Source organism: Stegostoma tigrinum, chromosome 39 (assembly GCF_030684315.1).
Source record: "Stegostoma tigrinum isolate sSteTig4 chromosome 39, sSteTig4.hap1, whole genome shotgun sequence".
In the NCBI taxonomy this organism is placed as follows: domain Eukaryota; kingdom Metazoa; phylum Chordata; class Chondrichthyes; order Orectolobiformes; family Stegostomatidae; genus Stegostoma; species Stegostoma tigrinum.
Genome location: NC_081392.1, coordinates 14,982,214 through 14,999,799, shown reverse-complemented (window position 1 = coordinate 14,999,799; position 17,586 = coordinate 14,982,214). Strand labels below are relative to the sequence as shown.

At 51.8% G+C, this 17,586-nt stretch overlaps 1 protein-coding gene across 1 annotated transcript in view; it reads right to left on the bottom strand.

The window, feature by feature from the left end:
• The window catches only part of LOC125447774 (inositol-tetrakisphosphate 1-kinase-like), a 61,210-nt gene extending 53,242 nt beyond the window's left edge, over positions 1-7,968 (bottom strand). Inside the window, exon 1 of the mRNA XM_048522473.2 lies at positions 7,553-7,968. Within this exon, the coding sequence (XP_048378430.1) occupies positions 7,553-7,647 (95 nt within the window). The 5' untranslated portion in view covers positions 7,648-7,968. The remainder of the gene's footprint in view (positions 1-7,552) is intronic.
• Between the last annotated feature and the right edge of the window lie 9,618 nt (positions 7,969-17,586).

The following is a 17,586-nucleotide window of genomic DNA, read 5'->3' as shown; positions in this document are numbered from 1 at the left end:
TGATAGGCACATGCTCATATCAAATGAGAAAGATTTCCTGAGCACACTTAAACTCCTCCCCATCCAAGCCGTTAACACTACGAGTTTCCCAGTCTACGTTTGGAAAGTTACAGCCCTACTTTTCTTACAGATAGCTGAGATCTCCTGATGTATTGCTTCTCAATTACCCACCGACTATTCGGGAGGTCTTTAATGCAATCCCAGAAAGGTGATCATTCCTTTCTTATTTTAATGCTCCACCCATTAAATTTCCTGGGACAATTTCCCGGGAATAATCTTCCCTCTCTTTCTATCCATCCTATTGCATTTATATCCTACGACATTAAGCTGCCAGTCCTGCACATCCCTGAGCCATGTTTCTGTGTTTACCGTGACATCCTAGTCTCGTGTTCCCTATCATGCCCTGAGTGCATCTGCCTTTGCTGTCAGGCTTCTCGCACTGAAGTAAGTACAGTTTAAGTTATCAGTCTTACATCGTTCTTAGCCAAACTCCTGTCAGCATTGACCTAATTTATCTAATGTCTCAGCCTCAGTCTTTTCTCACTATCACTTTGGTTCCCACTGCTCCGCCTTACCACTTCGAAGCCTCCCATGTAACATGAGCAAATTTTCCCGGAGGGATATTGCTCGCCTTCCATTCCAGGTTGATCCCGTCCCACTTAAAGAGGTCATTTCTAACCCTGAAGAGAGTCCAATCTTTCAGAAATGTGAATCCTTCTCCCCTGCACCAGCTCCTCGGCCATGCATTCATCTGCTCTATCCTTCTATTCCTATTTTCACCAGATCAAGGCACCGGGAGAAATCCATGCACTATTACTGGTATGGACCTACTATTTAGCCTACTGCCTGGTTTCTTACATTCTATCTCCAGAACCTCATCCCTTTCGTTATGAATGTCTTTCATATCAATGGGTGTGATGACTGCCTGAGGGTCACTGATGCAGCTTTTAAAATAGAAATCCAGACACTATATACACAGTGTGTGTCAGCAATTGCAGGGGTGGGGGGGGTTCCTCAGTGGGCAGCGCGTCAATATTTACAGGGGGGGTCCCAAGTGGACGGTGCGTCAGTATTTACAGGGGGACCCCATTGGGGAGTGTGTCAGTATTTACTGGGGGGTCCCCAGTGGGCAGTGCATCAGTAGTACAGGGGGTCCCCATTGGGCAGCTTGTCAGTATTTACAGGGGGGTCCCCAGTGGGGAGCGTGTCATTATTTACAGGGGGGGTCCCCAGTGGGGAGCGCGTCAGTATTTACAGAGGGGGGCCCCAGTGGGCAGCGCGTCAGTATTTACAGGGGGGTCCCCATTGGGCAGCTTGTCAGTATTTACAGGGGGGTTCCCAGTGGGAAGCGCGTCAGTATTTACAGGGGGGTCCCCAGTGGGGAGCGCGTCAGTATTTACGGGGGGGGTCCCCAGTGGGGAGTGCGTCAATATTTACAGGGGGGGGTCCCCAGTGGGGAGCGCGTCAGTATTAACAGGGGGGTCCCCAGTGGGGAGCGCGTCAGTATTTACAGGGGGTGACCCCCAGTGGGGAGCGCGTCAATATTTACAGGGGCGGTCCCCAGTGGGGAGCGCGTCAATATTTACAGGGGGGGGTCCCCAGTGGGCAGCGCGTCAGTATTTACAGTGGGGTCCCCAGTGGGGAGCGTGTCAATATTTACGGGGGGGACCCCCAGTGGGGAGCGTGTCAATATTTACAGGGGGTGTCCCCAGTGGGGAGCGCGTCAGTATTTACAGGCGTGTCCCCAGTGGGCAGCTTGTCAGTATTTACAGGGGGGTCCCCAGTGGGCAGCTTGTCAGTATTTACAGGGGGGTCCCCAGTGGGCAGCTTGTCAGTATTTACAGGGGGGTCCCCAGTGGGGAGTGCGTCAATATTTACAGGGGGGGTCCCCAGTGGGGAGTGCGTCAATATTTACAGGGGGGTTCCCGAGTGGACGGTGTGTCAGTATTTACAGGGGTCCCCAGTGGGGAGTGCATCAATATTTACAGGGGGTCCCCAGTGGGGAGCGCGTCAGTATTTACAGGGGGGTCCCCAGTGGGGAGCGCGTCAATATTTACGGGGGGGATCCCAGTGGGGAGCGCATCAATATTTACGGGGGGGTCCCCAGTGGGGAGCGCGTCAGTATTTACGGGGGGGGGACCCCCAGTGGGGAGCGCGTCAGTATTTACGGGGGGGGAGGACCCCCAGTGGGGAGCACGTCAGTATTTACGGGGGGGGACCCCCAGTGGGGAGCGCGTCAATATTTACAGGGGGGGTCCCCAGTGGGGAGCGCGTCAGTATTTACAGGGGTGTCCCCAGTGGGCAGCTTGTCAGTATTTACAGGGGTGTCCCCAGTGGGCAGCTTGTCAGTATTTACAGGGGGGTCCCCAGTGGGGAGCGCGTCAGTATTTACAGGGGGGGTCCCCAGTGGGGAGTGCGTCAATATTTACAGGGGGGTTCCCGAGTGGACGGTGTGTCAGTATTTACAGGGGTCCCCAGTGGGGAGTGCATCAATATTTACAGGGGGTCCCCAGTGGGGAGCGCGTCAGTATTTACAGGGGGGTCCCCAGTGGGGAGCGCGTCAATATTTACAGGGGGGGATCCCAGTGGGGAGCGCGTCAGTATTTACGGGGGGGGACCCCCAGTGGGGAGTGCGTCAGTATTTACGGGGGGGGGGGGACCCCCAGTGGGGAGCGCGTCAGTATTTACGGGGGGGGGACCCCCAGTGGGGAGCGCGTCAGTATTTACGGGGGGGGGGACCCCCAGTGGGGAGCGCGTCAGTATTTACAGGGGTGTCCCCAGTGGGCAGCTTGTCAGTATTTACAGGGGTGTCCCCAGTGGGCAGCTTGTCAGTATTTACAGGGGGGTCCCCAGTGGGGAGCGCGTCAGTATTTACAGGGGGGTCCCCAGTGGGGAGCGTGTCAGTATTTACAGGGGGGTCCCCAGTGGGGAGCGCGTCAGTATTTATAGGGCGGGTCCCCAGTGGGGAGCGCGTCAGTATTTATAGGGCGGGTCCCCAGTGGGGAGCGCGTCAGTATTTACAGGGGGGTCCCCAGTGGGGAGCACGTCAGTATTTACAGGGGGGTCCCCAGTGGGGAGCACGTCAGTATTTACAGGGGGGGTCCCCAGTGGGCAGCTTGTCAGTATTTACAGGGGGACCCCCAGTGGGGAGTGCGTCAATATTTACAGGGGGGTTCCCCAGTGGGGAGTGCGTCAATATTTACAGGGGGGGTCCCCAGTGGGGAGCGCGTCAGTATTTACAGGGGGGGTCCCCCAGTGGGGAGCGCGTCAGTATTTACAGGGGGGGTCCCCCAGTGGGGAGTGCATCAATATTTACAGGGGGGGTCCCCAGTGGGGAGCGCGTCAGTATTTACAGGGGGGGGTCCCCCAGTGGGGAGTGCATCAATATTTACAGGGGGGGTCCCCAGTGGGGAGCGCGTCAGTATTTACAGGGGGGGTCCCCCAGTGGGGAGTGCATCAATATTTACAGGGGGGGTCCCCAGTGGGGAGCGCGTCAGTATTTACAGGGGGGGTCCCCAGTGGGGAGCGCGTCAGTATTTACGGGGAGGGGGGTCCCCAGTGGGGAGCGCGTCAGTATTTACAGGGGGACCCCCAGTGGGGAGTGCATCAATATTTACAGGGGGGGGTCCCCAGTGGGGAGCGTGTCATTATTTACAGGGGGGGTCCCCAGTGGGGAGCGCGTCAGTATTTACAGAGGGGGGCCCCAGTGGGCAGCGCGTCAGTATTTACAGGGGGGTCCCCATTGGGCAGCTTGTCAGTATTTACAGGGGGGTTCCCAGTGGGAAGCGCGTCAGTATTTACAGGGGGGTCCCCAGTGGGGAGCGCGTCAGTATTTACGGGGTGGGTCCCCAGTGGGGAGTGCGTCAATATTTACAGGGGGGGTCCCCAGTGGGGAGCGCGTCAGTATTAACAGGGGGGTCCCCAGTGGGGAGCGCGTCAGTATTTACAGGGGGTGACCCCCAGTGGGGAGCGCGTCAATATTTACAGGGGCGGTCCCCAGTGGGGAGCGCGTCAATATTTACAGGGGGGGGGTCCCCAGTGGGCAGCGCGTCAGTATTTACAGTGGGGTCCCCAGTGGGGAGCGTGTCAATATTTACGGGGGGGACCCCCAGTGGGGAGCGTGTCAGTATTTACAGGCGTGTCCCCAGTGGGCAGCTTGTCAGTATTTACAGGGGGGTCCCCAGTGGGCAGCTTGTCAGTATTTACAGGGGGGTCCCCAGTGGGGAGTGCGTCAATATTTACAGGGGGGGTCCCCAGTGGGGAGTGCGTCAATATTTACAGGGGGGTTCCCGAGTGGACGGTGTGTCAGTATTTACAGGGGTCCCCAGTGGGGAGTGCATCAATATTTACAGGGGGTCCCCAGTGGGGAGCGTGTCAGTATTTACAGGGGGGTCCCCAGTGGGGAGCGCGTCAATATTTACGGGGGGGATCCCAGTGGGGAGCGCGTCAATATTTACGGGGGGGATCCCAGTGGGGAGCGCGTCAATATTTACGGGGGGGATCCCAGTGGGGAGCGCGTCAATATTTACGGGGGGGTCCCCAGTGGGGAGCGCGTCAGTATTTACGGGGGGGGGACCCCCAGTGGGGAGCGCGTCAGTATTTACGGGGGGGGAGGACCCCCAGTGGGGAGCGCGTCAGTATTTACGGGGGGGGACCCCCAGTGGGGAGCGCGTCAATATTTACAGGGGTGTCCCCAGTGGGCAGCTTGTCAGTATTTACAGGGGTGTCCCCAGTGGGCAGCTTGTCAGTATTTACAGGGGGGTCCCCAGTGGGGAGCGCGTCAGTATTTACAGGGGTGTCCCCAGTGGGCAGCTTGTCAGTATTTACAGGGGGGTCCCCAGTGGGGAGCGCGTCAGTATTTACAGGGGGGTCCCCAGTGGGGAGCGCGTCAGTATTTACAGGGGGGTCCCCAGTGGGCAGCTTGTCAGTATTTACAGGGGGGTCCCCAGTGGGGAGCGCGTCAGTATTTATAGGGCGGGTCCCCAGTGGGGAGCGCGTCAGTATTTACAGGGGGGTCCCCAGTGGGGAGCACGTCAGTATTTACAGGGGGGTCCCCAGTGGGGAGTGCGTCAGTATTTACAGGGGGGGTCCCCAGTGGGCAGCTTGTCAGTATTTACAGGGGGACCCCCAGTGGGGAGTGCGTCAATATTTACAGGGGGGTTCCCCAGTGGGGAGTGCGTCAATATTTACAGGGGGGGTCCCCAGTGGGGAGCGCGTCAGTATTTACAGGGGGGGTCCACCAGTGGGGAGTGCGTCAATATTTACAGGGGGGGTCCCCAGTGGGGAGCGCGTCAGTATTTACAGGGGGGGTCCCCCAGTGGGGAGTGCATCAATATTTACAGGGGGGGTCCCCAGTGGGGAGCGCGTCAGTATTTACAGGGGGGGGTCCCCCAGTGGGGAGTGCATCAATATTTACAGGGGGGGTCCCCAGTGGGGAGCGCGTCAGTATTTACAGGGGGGGTCCCCCAGTGGGGAGTGCATCAATATTTACAGGGGGGGTCCCCAGTGGGGAGCGCGTCAGTATTTACAGGGGGGGTCCCCAGTGGGGAGCGCGTCAGTATTTACGGGGAGGGGGGTCCCCAGTGGGGAGCGCGTCAGTATTTACAGGGGGACCCCCAGTGGGGAGTGCATCAATATTTACAGGGGGGGGTCCCCAGTGGGGAGCGCGTCAGTATTTACAGGGGGGGTCCCCAGTGGGGAGCGTGTCAGTATTTACAGGGGGGTCCCCAGTGGGGAGCGCGTCAGTATTTACAGGGGGGTCCCCAGTGGGGAGTGCGTCAATATTTACAGGGGGGTCCCCAGTGGGCAACTTGTCAGTATTTACGGGGGGGTCCCCAGTGTGCAGCTTGTCAGTATTTACAGGGGGACCCGCAGTGGGGAGCGCGTCAATATTTACAGGGGGGTGGGGTCCCCAGTGGGGAGCACGTCAGTATTTACAGGGGGGGGTCCCCAATGGGGAGCGCGTCAATATTTACAGGGAGTCCTGGGTGGTTGGGGAAGACAGTCAGTATTTACAGAGGCTTCCTGGGGAGTGGGGGAGGGGGAAGAGTGTCAGTATTTACAGGGAGATCCCGAGGGAGGGTGAATAGTGTCAGTATTTACAGCGGGTTCCTGGAGGTGAGGGTGTGTCAATATTTACACAGAGTCACCAAGGAAGGTGTCGGGGGGGAGTGAGTTAGTATTTACAGGGGGTCCCTGGGAGGGTGGGGTGGTTAGTGTGTCAGTATTTACAGGGGCTCCATGGGGGAGGGGGTGTGTGCCAGTATTTACAGGGGGTCTCTGAGGGGGGGGGGGGAAGTGTCAGTATTTACAGGGGGTCCCTGGGGGAGGGGGGAGTGTGGTCAGTATTTACACAGAGTCCCTGGGGGAGGGGGGTAGTGTGTCAGTATTTACAGGGGGTTCCTGAGGGAGGGGTGGGTGTGTGTCAGTATTCACAGGGGGTCTCTGAGGGAGGAGGGGGAAGAGTGTCAGTATTTACAGGGGGTCCCTGGGGTAGGGGTGTGTGTCAGTAATTACAGGGGGTCCCTGAGGGAGGGGGGAGGGGGAGTGTGTCAGTATTTACAGGGGGTCCCTGGGGGAGGGGGGGGTGTCAGTATTTACAGGGGGGGGTCCCCAGTGGGGAGCGCGTCAATATTTACAGGGGGGGGGTCCCCAGTGGGGAGCGCGTCAATATTTACAGGGAGTCCTGGGTGGTTGGGGAAGACAGTCAGTATTTACAGAGGCTTCCTGGGGAGTGGGGGAGGGGGATGAGTGTCAGTATTTACAGGGGGTCCCTGAGGGAGTGGGGGGGGAGTGTGTCAGTATTTACAGGGGGTCCCTGGGGGAGGGGGGACTGTGTCAGTATTTACAGGGGGTCCCTGAGGGAGTGGGGGGGAGTGTGTCAGTATTTACAGGGGGTCCCTGGGGGAGGGGGGACTGTGTCAGTATTTACAGGGGGTCCCTGGGGGAGGGGGGTAGTGTGTCAGTATTTACAGGGGGTCCCTGGGGGAGGGGGGACTGTGTCAGTACTTACAGGGGGTCCCTGAGGGAGAGGGGAGTGTGACAGTATATACAGGGGGTTCCTGAGGGAGGGGGGGGGAAGTGTGTCAGTATTTACTGGGGGTCCCTGGGGGGGGGGGGAGAAGGGGAAGAGTCTGTCAGTATTTACAGGGGGTCTCTGGGGAGAAGGGGGAGTGTGTCAGTATTCACAGGGGGTCCCTGGGGAGGGGCGAGTGTGTCAGTACTTACAGGGGGTCCCTGAGGGAGGGGGGGGGGGAGTGTGTCAGTATTTACTGGGGGTCCCTGAGGGGGGGGGGAAAGGGGAAGAGTCTGTCAGTATTTACAAGGGGTCTCTGGGGAGAAGGGGGAGTGTGTCAGTACTTACAGGGGGTCCCTGGGGGGGAATGTATCAATATTTAGACAGAGTCCCTGGGGGTAACATTGGGGTCGCTCTCTCGCAGCGCCCTAAATCCAGGACGTGGTGTTCCCTCACCTCAATCCCAAAGCCTAGAGCCAATGGGAGTCTGTAACACTCTGATTAGACACGGAAGCCCGGGAGAGCCCGCAGTCTTACCGACACAGCTCTGCAAACACCAGGAAATTCAGTTTCTTCCTTTTCTTGTCGCTAAGGCAGAATCCCACTCGTTTCGCTCTGAGCCACGTCTGCATGTTTCACTGTAATCCTCCTCCCCCGGGATTGCAGGTGGGGTGGGTGTCGTGGGGCGGGGGGGAACTGTAGGTGCTGAGACGTCTTTCCCAGGCAAGTTTGGAACACCTTCAGCTATTTGAAGAGGAGGGAGACAGACTGAGCTGTTGGCTCGGAATGAACTCACTCATATCCCGGCGCCTTCCTTAAGAGCTGGGCGATTCCTCCTTTACCATTCCGGGCAAGTTAAGGGTCAAAATCTGATTTCCCTTCCCAGCCCGTCAATATCTCCGACTCCTCCGCAGGGAAGTAGCTAACTGCAGGAACACACCGTTTCCCAATTCATTCTCCAGCTCCCGGAGCCTGCTCCGCCCCCTTTTGGTGTATTTCACCAAAAAAATGTTACAACCTCCAACCCCGCCCCCCCATCAAAGTGTTGCAACTTGAAATCCACAGGCCCCGCCCTCCCTCGGTGGGAGCGGCCTAAAGACATTTACAGTGACAGATATGTACAGCACAGAAACAGACCCTTCGGTCCAAGTCGTCCACAATGACCAGATTATCCTAAATTAGTCTAGTCCCATTTGCCAGCATTTGGCCCGTATCCCTCTGAACCCTTCCTACTCATGTACCCATCCAGATGCCTTTTAAATGCTGTAACTGTACCAGCCTCCACCACTTCCTCTGGCAGCTCATTCCATACACGCACCGCCCTCTGTGAGAAAAAGTTGCCCCTCAGGTCCCTTTTAAATCTTTCCCCTCTCACCTTAAACCTATGCTCCTCTGGTTTAGGACTCCCCCACCCTGGGGAAAAGACCTTGGCTATTCACCCTATCCTTGCCCCTCATAATTTTAAAAACTTCTATAAAGGTCACCCCTCAGCCTCTGACGCACCAGGGAAAATAGCCCCAGGCAATCCAGACTCTCCCTGTAGGTCAAACCCTCCAACTCTGGCAACATCCTCACAAATCTTCTCAAAACCCTTTCACGTTTCACAACATCTTTCCAATAGCAAGGAAACTAGAACTGCTCACTGTATTCCAAAAGAAGCCGAACCAATGTCCTGTACAGCTGCAACATGACCCTCCCAACTCCTATACTCAATGCATTGACCAATAAAGGCAAGCGTAGCAAACAAACATTCTCTTCACCGCCCTGTCTACCTGCAACAGCACATTCAAGGAACTATGAACCTGCACCCCAAGATCTCTTCGTCCAGCAACACTCCCCAGGGCCCTATCACTAAATGTATAAATCCTCTCCTGATTTGCCTTTCTAAAATGCAACACTTTCATTTATATGGCCTCCTTACACCACCACTGGGTCCTTGATAATTGTAAGACCCTAAGAAAGAGGGACAGGAGCTTTTTTCTGTCCAACACCCTCACCAGCTCCCACAGTTCTTCTAAGTGACGTCTCAAGAGCCAGCTTGCTCACAGCCTCCTACATCACAGTACTGTGTGTCCTCCTTCTGCTTCTGCCCCAGGTCTGACTCACTGGCCCGCTTATCTACAGCACAGGTAGAGTACAATGTGGGGAAGTGTGCGGTTTATGTGCTGTGATAGAAAGAATAGATGCACTTTCTAAATTGGGAAAGGCTTTGGAACTCTAAAGCACTTGGGAGTCCGAGTTGAGGATTTTCTTTAGGTTAACCTGCAGCTTCAGTTAGCAGTCAGGAAGACAAACACAATGTGAGCATTATTTTTGAGTGGGCTAGAATGGGGATGTACCGTGAGGCTGCATTTGGAATATTGTGCGCAGTTTTGGGTCCCACATCTGGAGAAGGACGTGCTGGCCTTACAGGGGATCCAGAGGAGTTTTACAAGAATGATCCTGGGGATGAAAGGCCTGTCATATAAGTTGAGGATGTTGGGTCTGATGGAGCTTAGAAGGATGAGGAAGGATCTGACTGAAACTTATAGAACACTGAGAGGCCTGAATAGAGTGGATGTTGAGAAGGTGTTTCCACTAGTGGAAGAATCTAAGACCCAACAGCACAGCCTCAGAGTGAAGGGATGATCCCTTAGAGCTGAGACAAGGCAGAACTTCTTCAGCAAAAGGCTGGTAAATCTGTGGATCTCATTGCCACAGAGGGCTGTGGAGGCCAGGTCGTTGAGTGCATTTAAGACAGAGGTAGATGGGTTCTTGATGGGTAAGGGAATTGAGGGTTATGGGGAGTAGGCAGGAGAATGGGGTTGAGAAACACATTAGCCATGGTCGAATGGCAGAGCAGGCTTGATGAGCTGAATGGCCTAATACTGCTGCTATATCTTACTGTCTAATGGAAAGGTGAGAGGCCAGTTTACAAATCAACTCAATCCAAAATGGTGATCTAACTGCACACAGTACCCCCTCCCACCTCAGGATATTGGCACCAATCTGATTCACACCGGCCCACCAGCCAATGGGGACACCAACTCCTCTGCTACCTCCCCAGAGACCTTGGTGGAGGCAGTGGCAGAGTGGTAATGTTGGTGGTAGAGAGTAGTTAACACAAGACAAGTGTTCCCAGGACATGGGTACAAATCCCACTGCAGCAAGCAGTCAAATTTTATTCTGTTATAAAGCTGAGGTTGACAACTCCCCACTCCACTTCTAAGAACTGAAACTGAAACACCCAAAGATGAGCACCTTGCCTTATAATCTGTAAAAGGACAGGGAAAAGTGGTGTAACCTGCCTTTCAGCAACTTCTCATGGTTAAATAAAACAAATCCCTGACACTCACTTCATAATCAACAAATGGCAATTTATCTGCCTCTAGCAGTGAACCAATTAACCAAAACATTAACCAACCAAATAAACCCTTCTAACTACTGACTATTCCCAAATAAAACAAGATTCTAATGGCACACTGTTCCAAAAATAAAATTAAAATGAATTTTGTCTCTCAAAATTACAGCCAGGCTACGTCTATACTCTATGCCTTCTCCATCAAATGTTTTGCCAGGAACCCCTTCTCTGTTGATTCTTCTGTCAGGAATATTAACTAGCTGTGTTGTGGTTACCTTTGATTTTTCGATTGTGCTTTCTTTAAGACTTAGAGGAGACTGTGAGAGTCGAGGGAGGGTAGGTCTAGCAGAAGACAGTTTGCTCTCCTGTCTTTGTCCAACTGTCCCTTCTTCTATACTCTTGATGACATTTCAATTTCTGACAATAGTGTTGTCGACACCATCAGATTTAAATTAAATTGTTTATTTTGTATCTAAGTGCCTAGTTCAAATTGATTGGCTAAATTCAAAATTTGTCATCTTGGTAAAATCTGCTGCTTGACCTGCTTACTGTACAGCATTTTGGTAGAAATGTTTCATTTCAGTTGCCCTCTATGTACTTTCAAACTTTTAAGCTGCTCGCAGACCTTTTTTTGTCAAATCTCTGGGCACACACAAAGCACATCATCTCTTAAAGGGACTGCGCACTGCCTTTCCCCTCTAGCATTTTACAAACACTAAGTTCTAATTGTCTCCCAATCACGGGAAATGCAGGGTCATAGGGTGGGGCTCGGGTCTGGGTGGGACAATCTTCGTAGGAGCAGTGTGGGCTCGATGGGCTGAATGGCTTGCTTCCAGACTGTAGGAATCCTGTGCCCAGACACTCTGTTCGTTATAAAAACCCATCTGGTTCACTAAAGGGAAGATAAATCTCACATCCTTCTGCAGCCTGGCCCATGTGTGACTCCAGGCCCACCACAATGTGACTAACTATTAATTGCCCCCGGGCAATAAATGTTGGCCTTCATAGTGATACCTACATTCTGTAAATTAATTTTAAAAATATGTAAATTGCCAAAGCAACGTGTTCTTTTACAGATGGTGTACAGTTTTGGGTGCCACATTGTAGGAGGGATGAATATGCATTGAACAGATTTCAGAAGGTGTTTGTGAGAATAGTTCCAGGGATGAGAACCCTCAGTTACGAGGGTAGATCTTAGATGTTCTCCCTGGAGAGGACAAAGCTGAGGAAATTTTCATGATGATAAGGGGTCTGGAGGCAGGGTCAACTGAGTCATTCAAGAGGGTATTTAAATAGAAATAAAGTTGCAGGGTGACTGGAAAAGGGCAGGAGATTGGAACTAAGTCAAAACATAGAGAATCAGTGCAGACATGATGGGCTGAATGGCTTCCTTCAGCAACATAATAATTCTGTGCTCCATGTTGATGCTGGGACCAATGGATAGTGATGGTAGAGTCTCTGACTATGGTCAGATAATCCCTTTTCATGATCCTCGTTGAGGGATAAATATTGGTGAGGGCTAACCTCTTTGAAGTAGTCCCATGGGGGTCTTCTACAGCATTCAGAAGGGTAACATCTGATCTGAAAGACAGTTTGCACCCCTCTTCCCGTTACCCATCAACACCAGTTTTGTCAGGGATCCTTGATGCCACACTCACTCAATTGCAGACTTGATGTCAAGGGCTGTAACTCTCACCTCACCTCACCTCCAACAGCACAGCACTGCCTAGGTTTCTACATCATAAACTATGAACTAAGCCAAGGACATCACATTCAATCATTGGTGGTGGGCACCTGAAGGGTGGGAGGACCCAATGGGGACAGGCAGTCGAGAAAGTGGGATTCTTACAATGGTTGAAAGTGAAAATATTATTTTCGGGACTTCTCATTGGCTAAGAGGGAGCTGTCTACCGCCCAGTGGGCAGCATGAGACTAAGCCAGGAAGTGACATCGTAGCTGGTGTTAGTAAGTACAAAGGGATCAGCACCATTTCCTGTCTGAGCCTCACACTTCAATCCAGCCTGGGAATCCAGAACGGCAAAATGTTGATCCTCACCCACATCTGGGGGTTAGTGCCAAAACTGGGGGAGTAGTCCCACAGACTAGTGAAGCAACAGCCAGACACAGTCATACTCACAGAATCATACCTTACAGACAATGCCTCTGACACCATCATCACCATCCCTGTACATGTCCCGTCTCACTGGCAGGACACACCTAGCAAAGGGTGGCACGGTGGCATACAGCTGGGAGGGAATTGTCTTGGGCATCCTCAGCATTGACCCCAGACCTCTGCGAAGTCTCTTGGCTTCAGGTTAAACATGGGCAGCGAAGCCCACCCTGCCCCCTGACCCCACCCATTGCTGATCGCAATTGATGAATCAGCCCACCTCCTTACTGAGCACTCGGAGGAAACAGGCGCTGGCTGGGGGTGGGGTGGGGTGGGGGGGGGGGGGGAAAAGAGTGGGGGGTTGGTGTGGGGGGAGTTCAATATCTACCCTCGAGAGTGACGTGGCGGCAGCACTACTGGTCAAGTTGGGCAGGTCCTAAAGGACACAGTTTCTGGACTGGGTCTGTGACAGGTGATGAGGGAACCAACAAGAGGCAAAAAACATACTCAACCTCATCCCCACCGTCTACCTGTCACAGACAGGCCTGTCCACACCGGTATCAGTGGGAGCGATCAGTGTGAAGATTAAGTCCTATCTTCAAGTTGAGGATATCTTCCATCACTTTGTGTGACTATCACTGCACTAAATGGGCCAAATTTTGATCTAACTACTCAAAACTGGGCATCGGTGAGATGCTGTGGACTATCAGCAACAGAAATGCATTCAATCGTAGTCAGTAACCTCATGATCTGGATTAACTTCCACTCAATCATTACCTTCAAACCAAGGGGTCATCCCTGTACTCTCCATTGAAGCAAGAGGACATACCAGGAACAGCACTAATGTCAGGAACAGCACCAAGGAAGGGTCACCGGACCTGAAACATTAACTCCGTTTTCTCCTTCACAGATGCTGCCAGACCTGCTGAGCTTTTCCAGCAACTTTTGTTTCTGTTCCTAATGAAGTGTGAGCTTGGGGAAGCCACTACACTGGTCCAATTGCACACCAAACAGTGAAAGCAGCAAGTGAGCGGCAGGGCTAAATGATCCCATTGCCAGTGGATCTAATCTAAGCTCTGGAGTCCGGCCATATCCGGTTGAGAATGGTGGTGAACAATTGAACAACTCACTGGAGGAGGAGGTTCCACAAATAACGCCATCCTCAATGATGGAAGACCCAGCATATCAGTGCAAAAGATAAGGCTGAAGCACTTGCAATAATCTTTGGCCAGAAATGCCAATTGGAAGACCCATCTTGGCCGCTTCCAATGGTGTCACGGATGCCAGTCTTCAGCCAATTTAATTCACTCCATGTGATATCGAAAAATGGCTGGAAGTGCTGGAAAAGCTGTGGGCTGAGAAAACATTCCAGCAACAGTACTGAGGCCTGTCCTCTGGAACTGGTCGCTCCCCCAGCCACATTGTTCCAATGCACCAACACTGGTATCTACATGGCAACGAGGAAGATTGTCAGGTCTGTCCTGTACACAAAATGCAGGAGAAATCCAACCCGGCCAATTACCGCCCCAACAGTCTGCTCTCGATCATCGGCAAAGAGATGGAGGGTGTCAGCATCAGTGCTATGAAGCAGCACCAGCTCAGAAATAACCCACTTGGTGTTGCGCGGTTTGGGTTCCGCCAGTGTGGCATCAATGAGTCCGAGAAACATTGGAGGAAAATGAGAATCTTGGGGGATCTCTCTGCTGGTTAGAGTCACAATACCAGCAGTGGAAAACCAGATAAAACAACACAAATACAAAGACCACATAATAACTGTGGAAACTCTGATAGTAGAGAATTGTAGGGTAATGTAGTGATAATGTTATGGTCATGCTTCAGAGGCAGAAGCTGAAACCTATGACAGCAAATGGTGGAATTTAAATTTCATGAATTAAGACACATAGGAAGATGGTTTTGGTAATGGCATTTGGTCATCTCAGCTCTAGGACGTCTCTGCAGGAGTTCCTCAGGGTCATGTCCTACACCCAACCAGCTTCAGCTGCTTCATCGATGACCTTCTCTCTAACGTAAGGTCAGAAATGGGGATGTTCACTGATAATTGCACAGTGTTCAGCACCATTCACAACTCTTCAGATGCTGAAGCAGCCCATGGCCAAAGTGGGGAAGATGTGGACAATATCCAGGCTTGGGCTGTAAAGTGGCAAGCAACATTTGCACTAAACAAGCGGCAGGTAATGCCCATCTCCAACAAGAGAAAATCTAATAATTTCTCTTTGACATTCAAATTCAATCCCTGAATCTCTCACAATCAACATCCTGGGGAGTTGGCATTGATCAGAAACTGAACAGGACCAGCCATCTAGATAGAGATAACACAGTGTGGAGCTGGAGGAACACAGCAGGCCAGGCAGCATCAGAGGAGCAGGAAAGCTGACGGTTTCAGATCAGACCCTTCTTCAGGAATGAAGGATCCTGACCCGAAACATCAGCTTTCCTGCTCCTATGATGCTGCCTGGCCTGCTGTGTTCCTCTGGCTCCACACTGTTATCTCTGACTCCAGCATCAGCTGCTCTTACTAGCCATGTAAATACAGTGGCTACAAGAGCAGCTCAGAGATAGGGAATCCTACAGCAAGTAAGTTATCTGATTCTCTAAAGCCTGTCTACAAGGCACAAATCAGGTGTATGATGGAATACTCCCCACTTGCCCTGGATGGGGGCAGCTCCAACAACACTCAAAGCTCAATACCATCCAGGACAAAGCTGTCCCTGCTTGAATGGGATCACATCCACAGACATTCTCTCCCCCCCGTCACTGATGGCACACCCTACTGCTACTAACTATCTACAAGATGGACTACAGTAACTCATCATGGCTCCTCAAACAGCACCTTCCAAACCCTCAACCACTTCCATCTAGAAGGACAAGGCCAGCAGATACATGGGAACACCACCCCCCTGCGAGTTCCCCTCCAAGCCATCCTGACTTGGAAATATATCACCGTTTGTTCAGTCTCGCTGGGTCAAAGTTGAGGAATTCCCTCCCTAACCACACTGTGGGCTGCTGTTCAAGAAGGCAGCTCACCTCCACGTTCTCAAGGGGGCAATTAGGGACGGGCCACAGACATAGGACCAGTCAGCAACGCCCACGTCTAAGAGCAAAATTCTTAAAAGCACTCTTTCCTTTTTGTAACATAATAGGATGCAGTAACTGGGCCTGTGAGACCTCTGTCTGGGTCTGGAGGTTAATTTATCTGCAACCGATTTTTTTTCTGGCCGTTTAATGGAAGTGCATTCCATCTTGGCCTCATGTTAAAAATAAATTAATAGCAGCGTCTGGAACCTATCAGGGGCCCAGTGTTTAGAAAACATTGATCCAGTCACTCAACATGAACAACTCCAATTCCTTCCTAACCCACCAGTAATATTTGTTAAATCATCACCATAGAAACCACTAGTTTTAGTTTCTGCAATAAGGAACAGAGATCTCCACCATCGATCACTGATAAGTAAGCCTGTAGGTAGATTGGCTGTGCAAATTAAACTTTAAGCGGTGCCTTTTTTCATTCGTTCTCAGCATTGGGAATCACTGACAAGGCCAGTGTTTATCGCCTGCCCCTAATTACCTAGAGGGCTAATAAGAGTCAACTGCAGTGGGTCTAGAGTCAAATGTAAGCCAGGTCGGGGACAGATGGCACTTTCCTTGCTTGAATCAGATGGGCATTTCCCCAATAAAAAGCAGCAACCATTTCACAGCCATTATTAACTCCTAACTATCACTGAATTCAATCTGCTGTGGTGGGATTTGAACCCAGGCGCCCATTTCTGAAGAAAGGTCCCGGCCCAAAAAGTCAACTTCCCTGCTCCTCTGATGCTGCCTGCTATGTTTCTCCAGCTCCATGTTGTGTTATCTTAGACTCCAGCATCTGCAGTTCTTACTATCCCTCCTCAGAATAATACCTGGGTCCCTGCATTAATAATCTAGCTATAATACCACTAGGCCATCACCACACCAGGACTCAATATGGTGTTGAATACATATGGTACAGTTGGCAATGGGTGTAGTCACTAAGGTGGTGGTAACATTATTTTGCTATGCCAGAGTGGGAAGATAGAGATAATGCCACTGGACTAGTAAATGGATGCATAGGCTCAAATCCCACAATGGCCAGCCTCAAATTAATCAAATATGGAATTGACCACTTGTAGTAAAAACCCATCTGGTTCACTCACAATCTTCAGGGAAGGCAATCTGTCATCTTTACCTGATCTGGCCTACACGTGACTCCAGGCCCACAGCAATGTGACTTTTGACTGCCCTCTGAGATGGCCGAGCCAGCCACTGGGTACAAGGATGGCATTTAGGAACGGCAACAAAACCCTGGAAGCAACGCCCACATCCTGCAAAATAATTTAAATAAAAAGAATTGGAGCTGAGAACATCACAGGTTCTATACTTCCAGTCAGCCTTTCTATATCTGTCACCACCTCATCTAGAGGCAGAGCTGTATAGCACAGACACACATCCATCAGTCCAACGCATCCAAGCCGACCAGGCAACCGAAATTAATCCAGTCCCATTTGCCAGCATTTAGCCCATATCCCTCTAAACCCTTCCCATTTATATACCCACCAGATGCCTTTTAAATGCTGTAATTGTACCGGCCCCCACCACTTCCTCTGGCAGCTCATTCCATACACACACTATCTTCTGCAAAAAAAAAGTTGCCCCTCAGGTTCTTTCGAAAACTTCTCTCTCTCACCTCAAACTTATTCACTATAGTTTTGCACTCCCTTAACCTGGGAAAAAGACCATAAGACATAGGAGCAGAAATTAGGCCATTCAGCCCATCGAGTCTGTTCCACCATTCAATCTTGGCTATTCACCCAATCCATACCCTTCACGATTTTATACCCCTCCAAAAGGTCGCCCGTCAACCTTTGGTGCTCCAGGAAAAATACCCCCAGCCTAATCAGCCTCTCCCTTTTGTACAAACCCTCCAATCACAGCAACAATGTTGTAAATTTTTTCTGACCCTTTCAAGTTAAGCACCGTATTTTTAAAAATAGCAGGGAGACCAGAATTGAACACAGTATTCCAACAGCGGCCTAACCAATACCCTGTATAGACACAACATGACCTCGCAGCTCCTTTACTCAA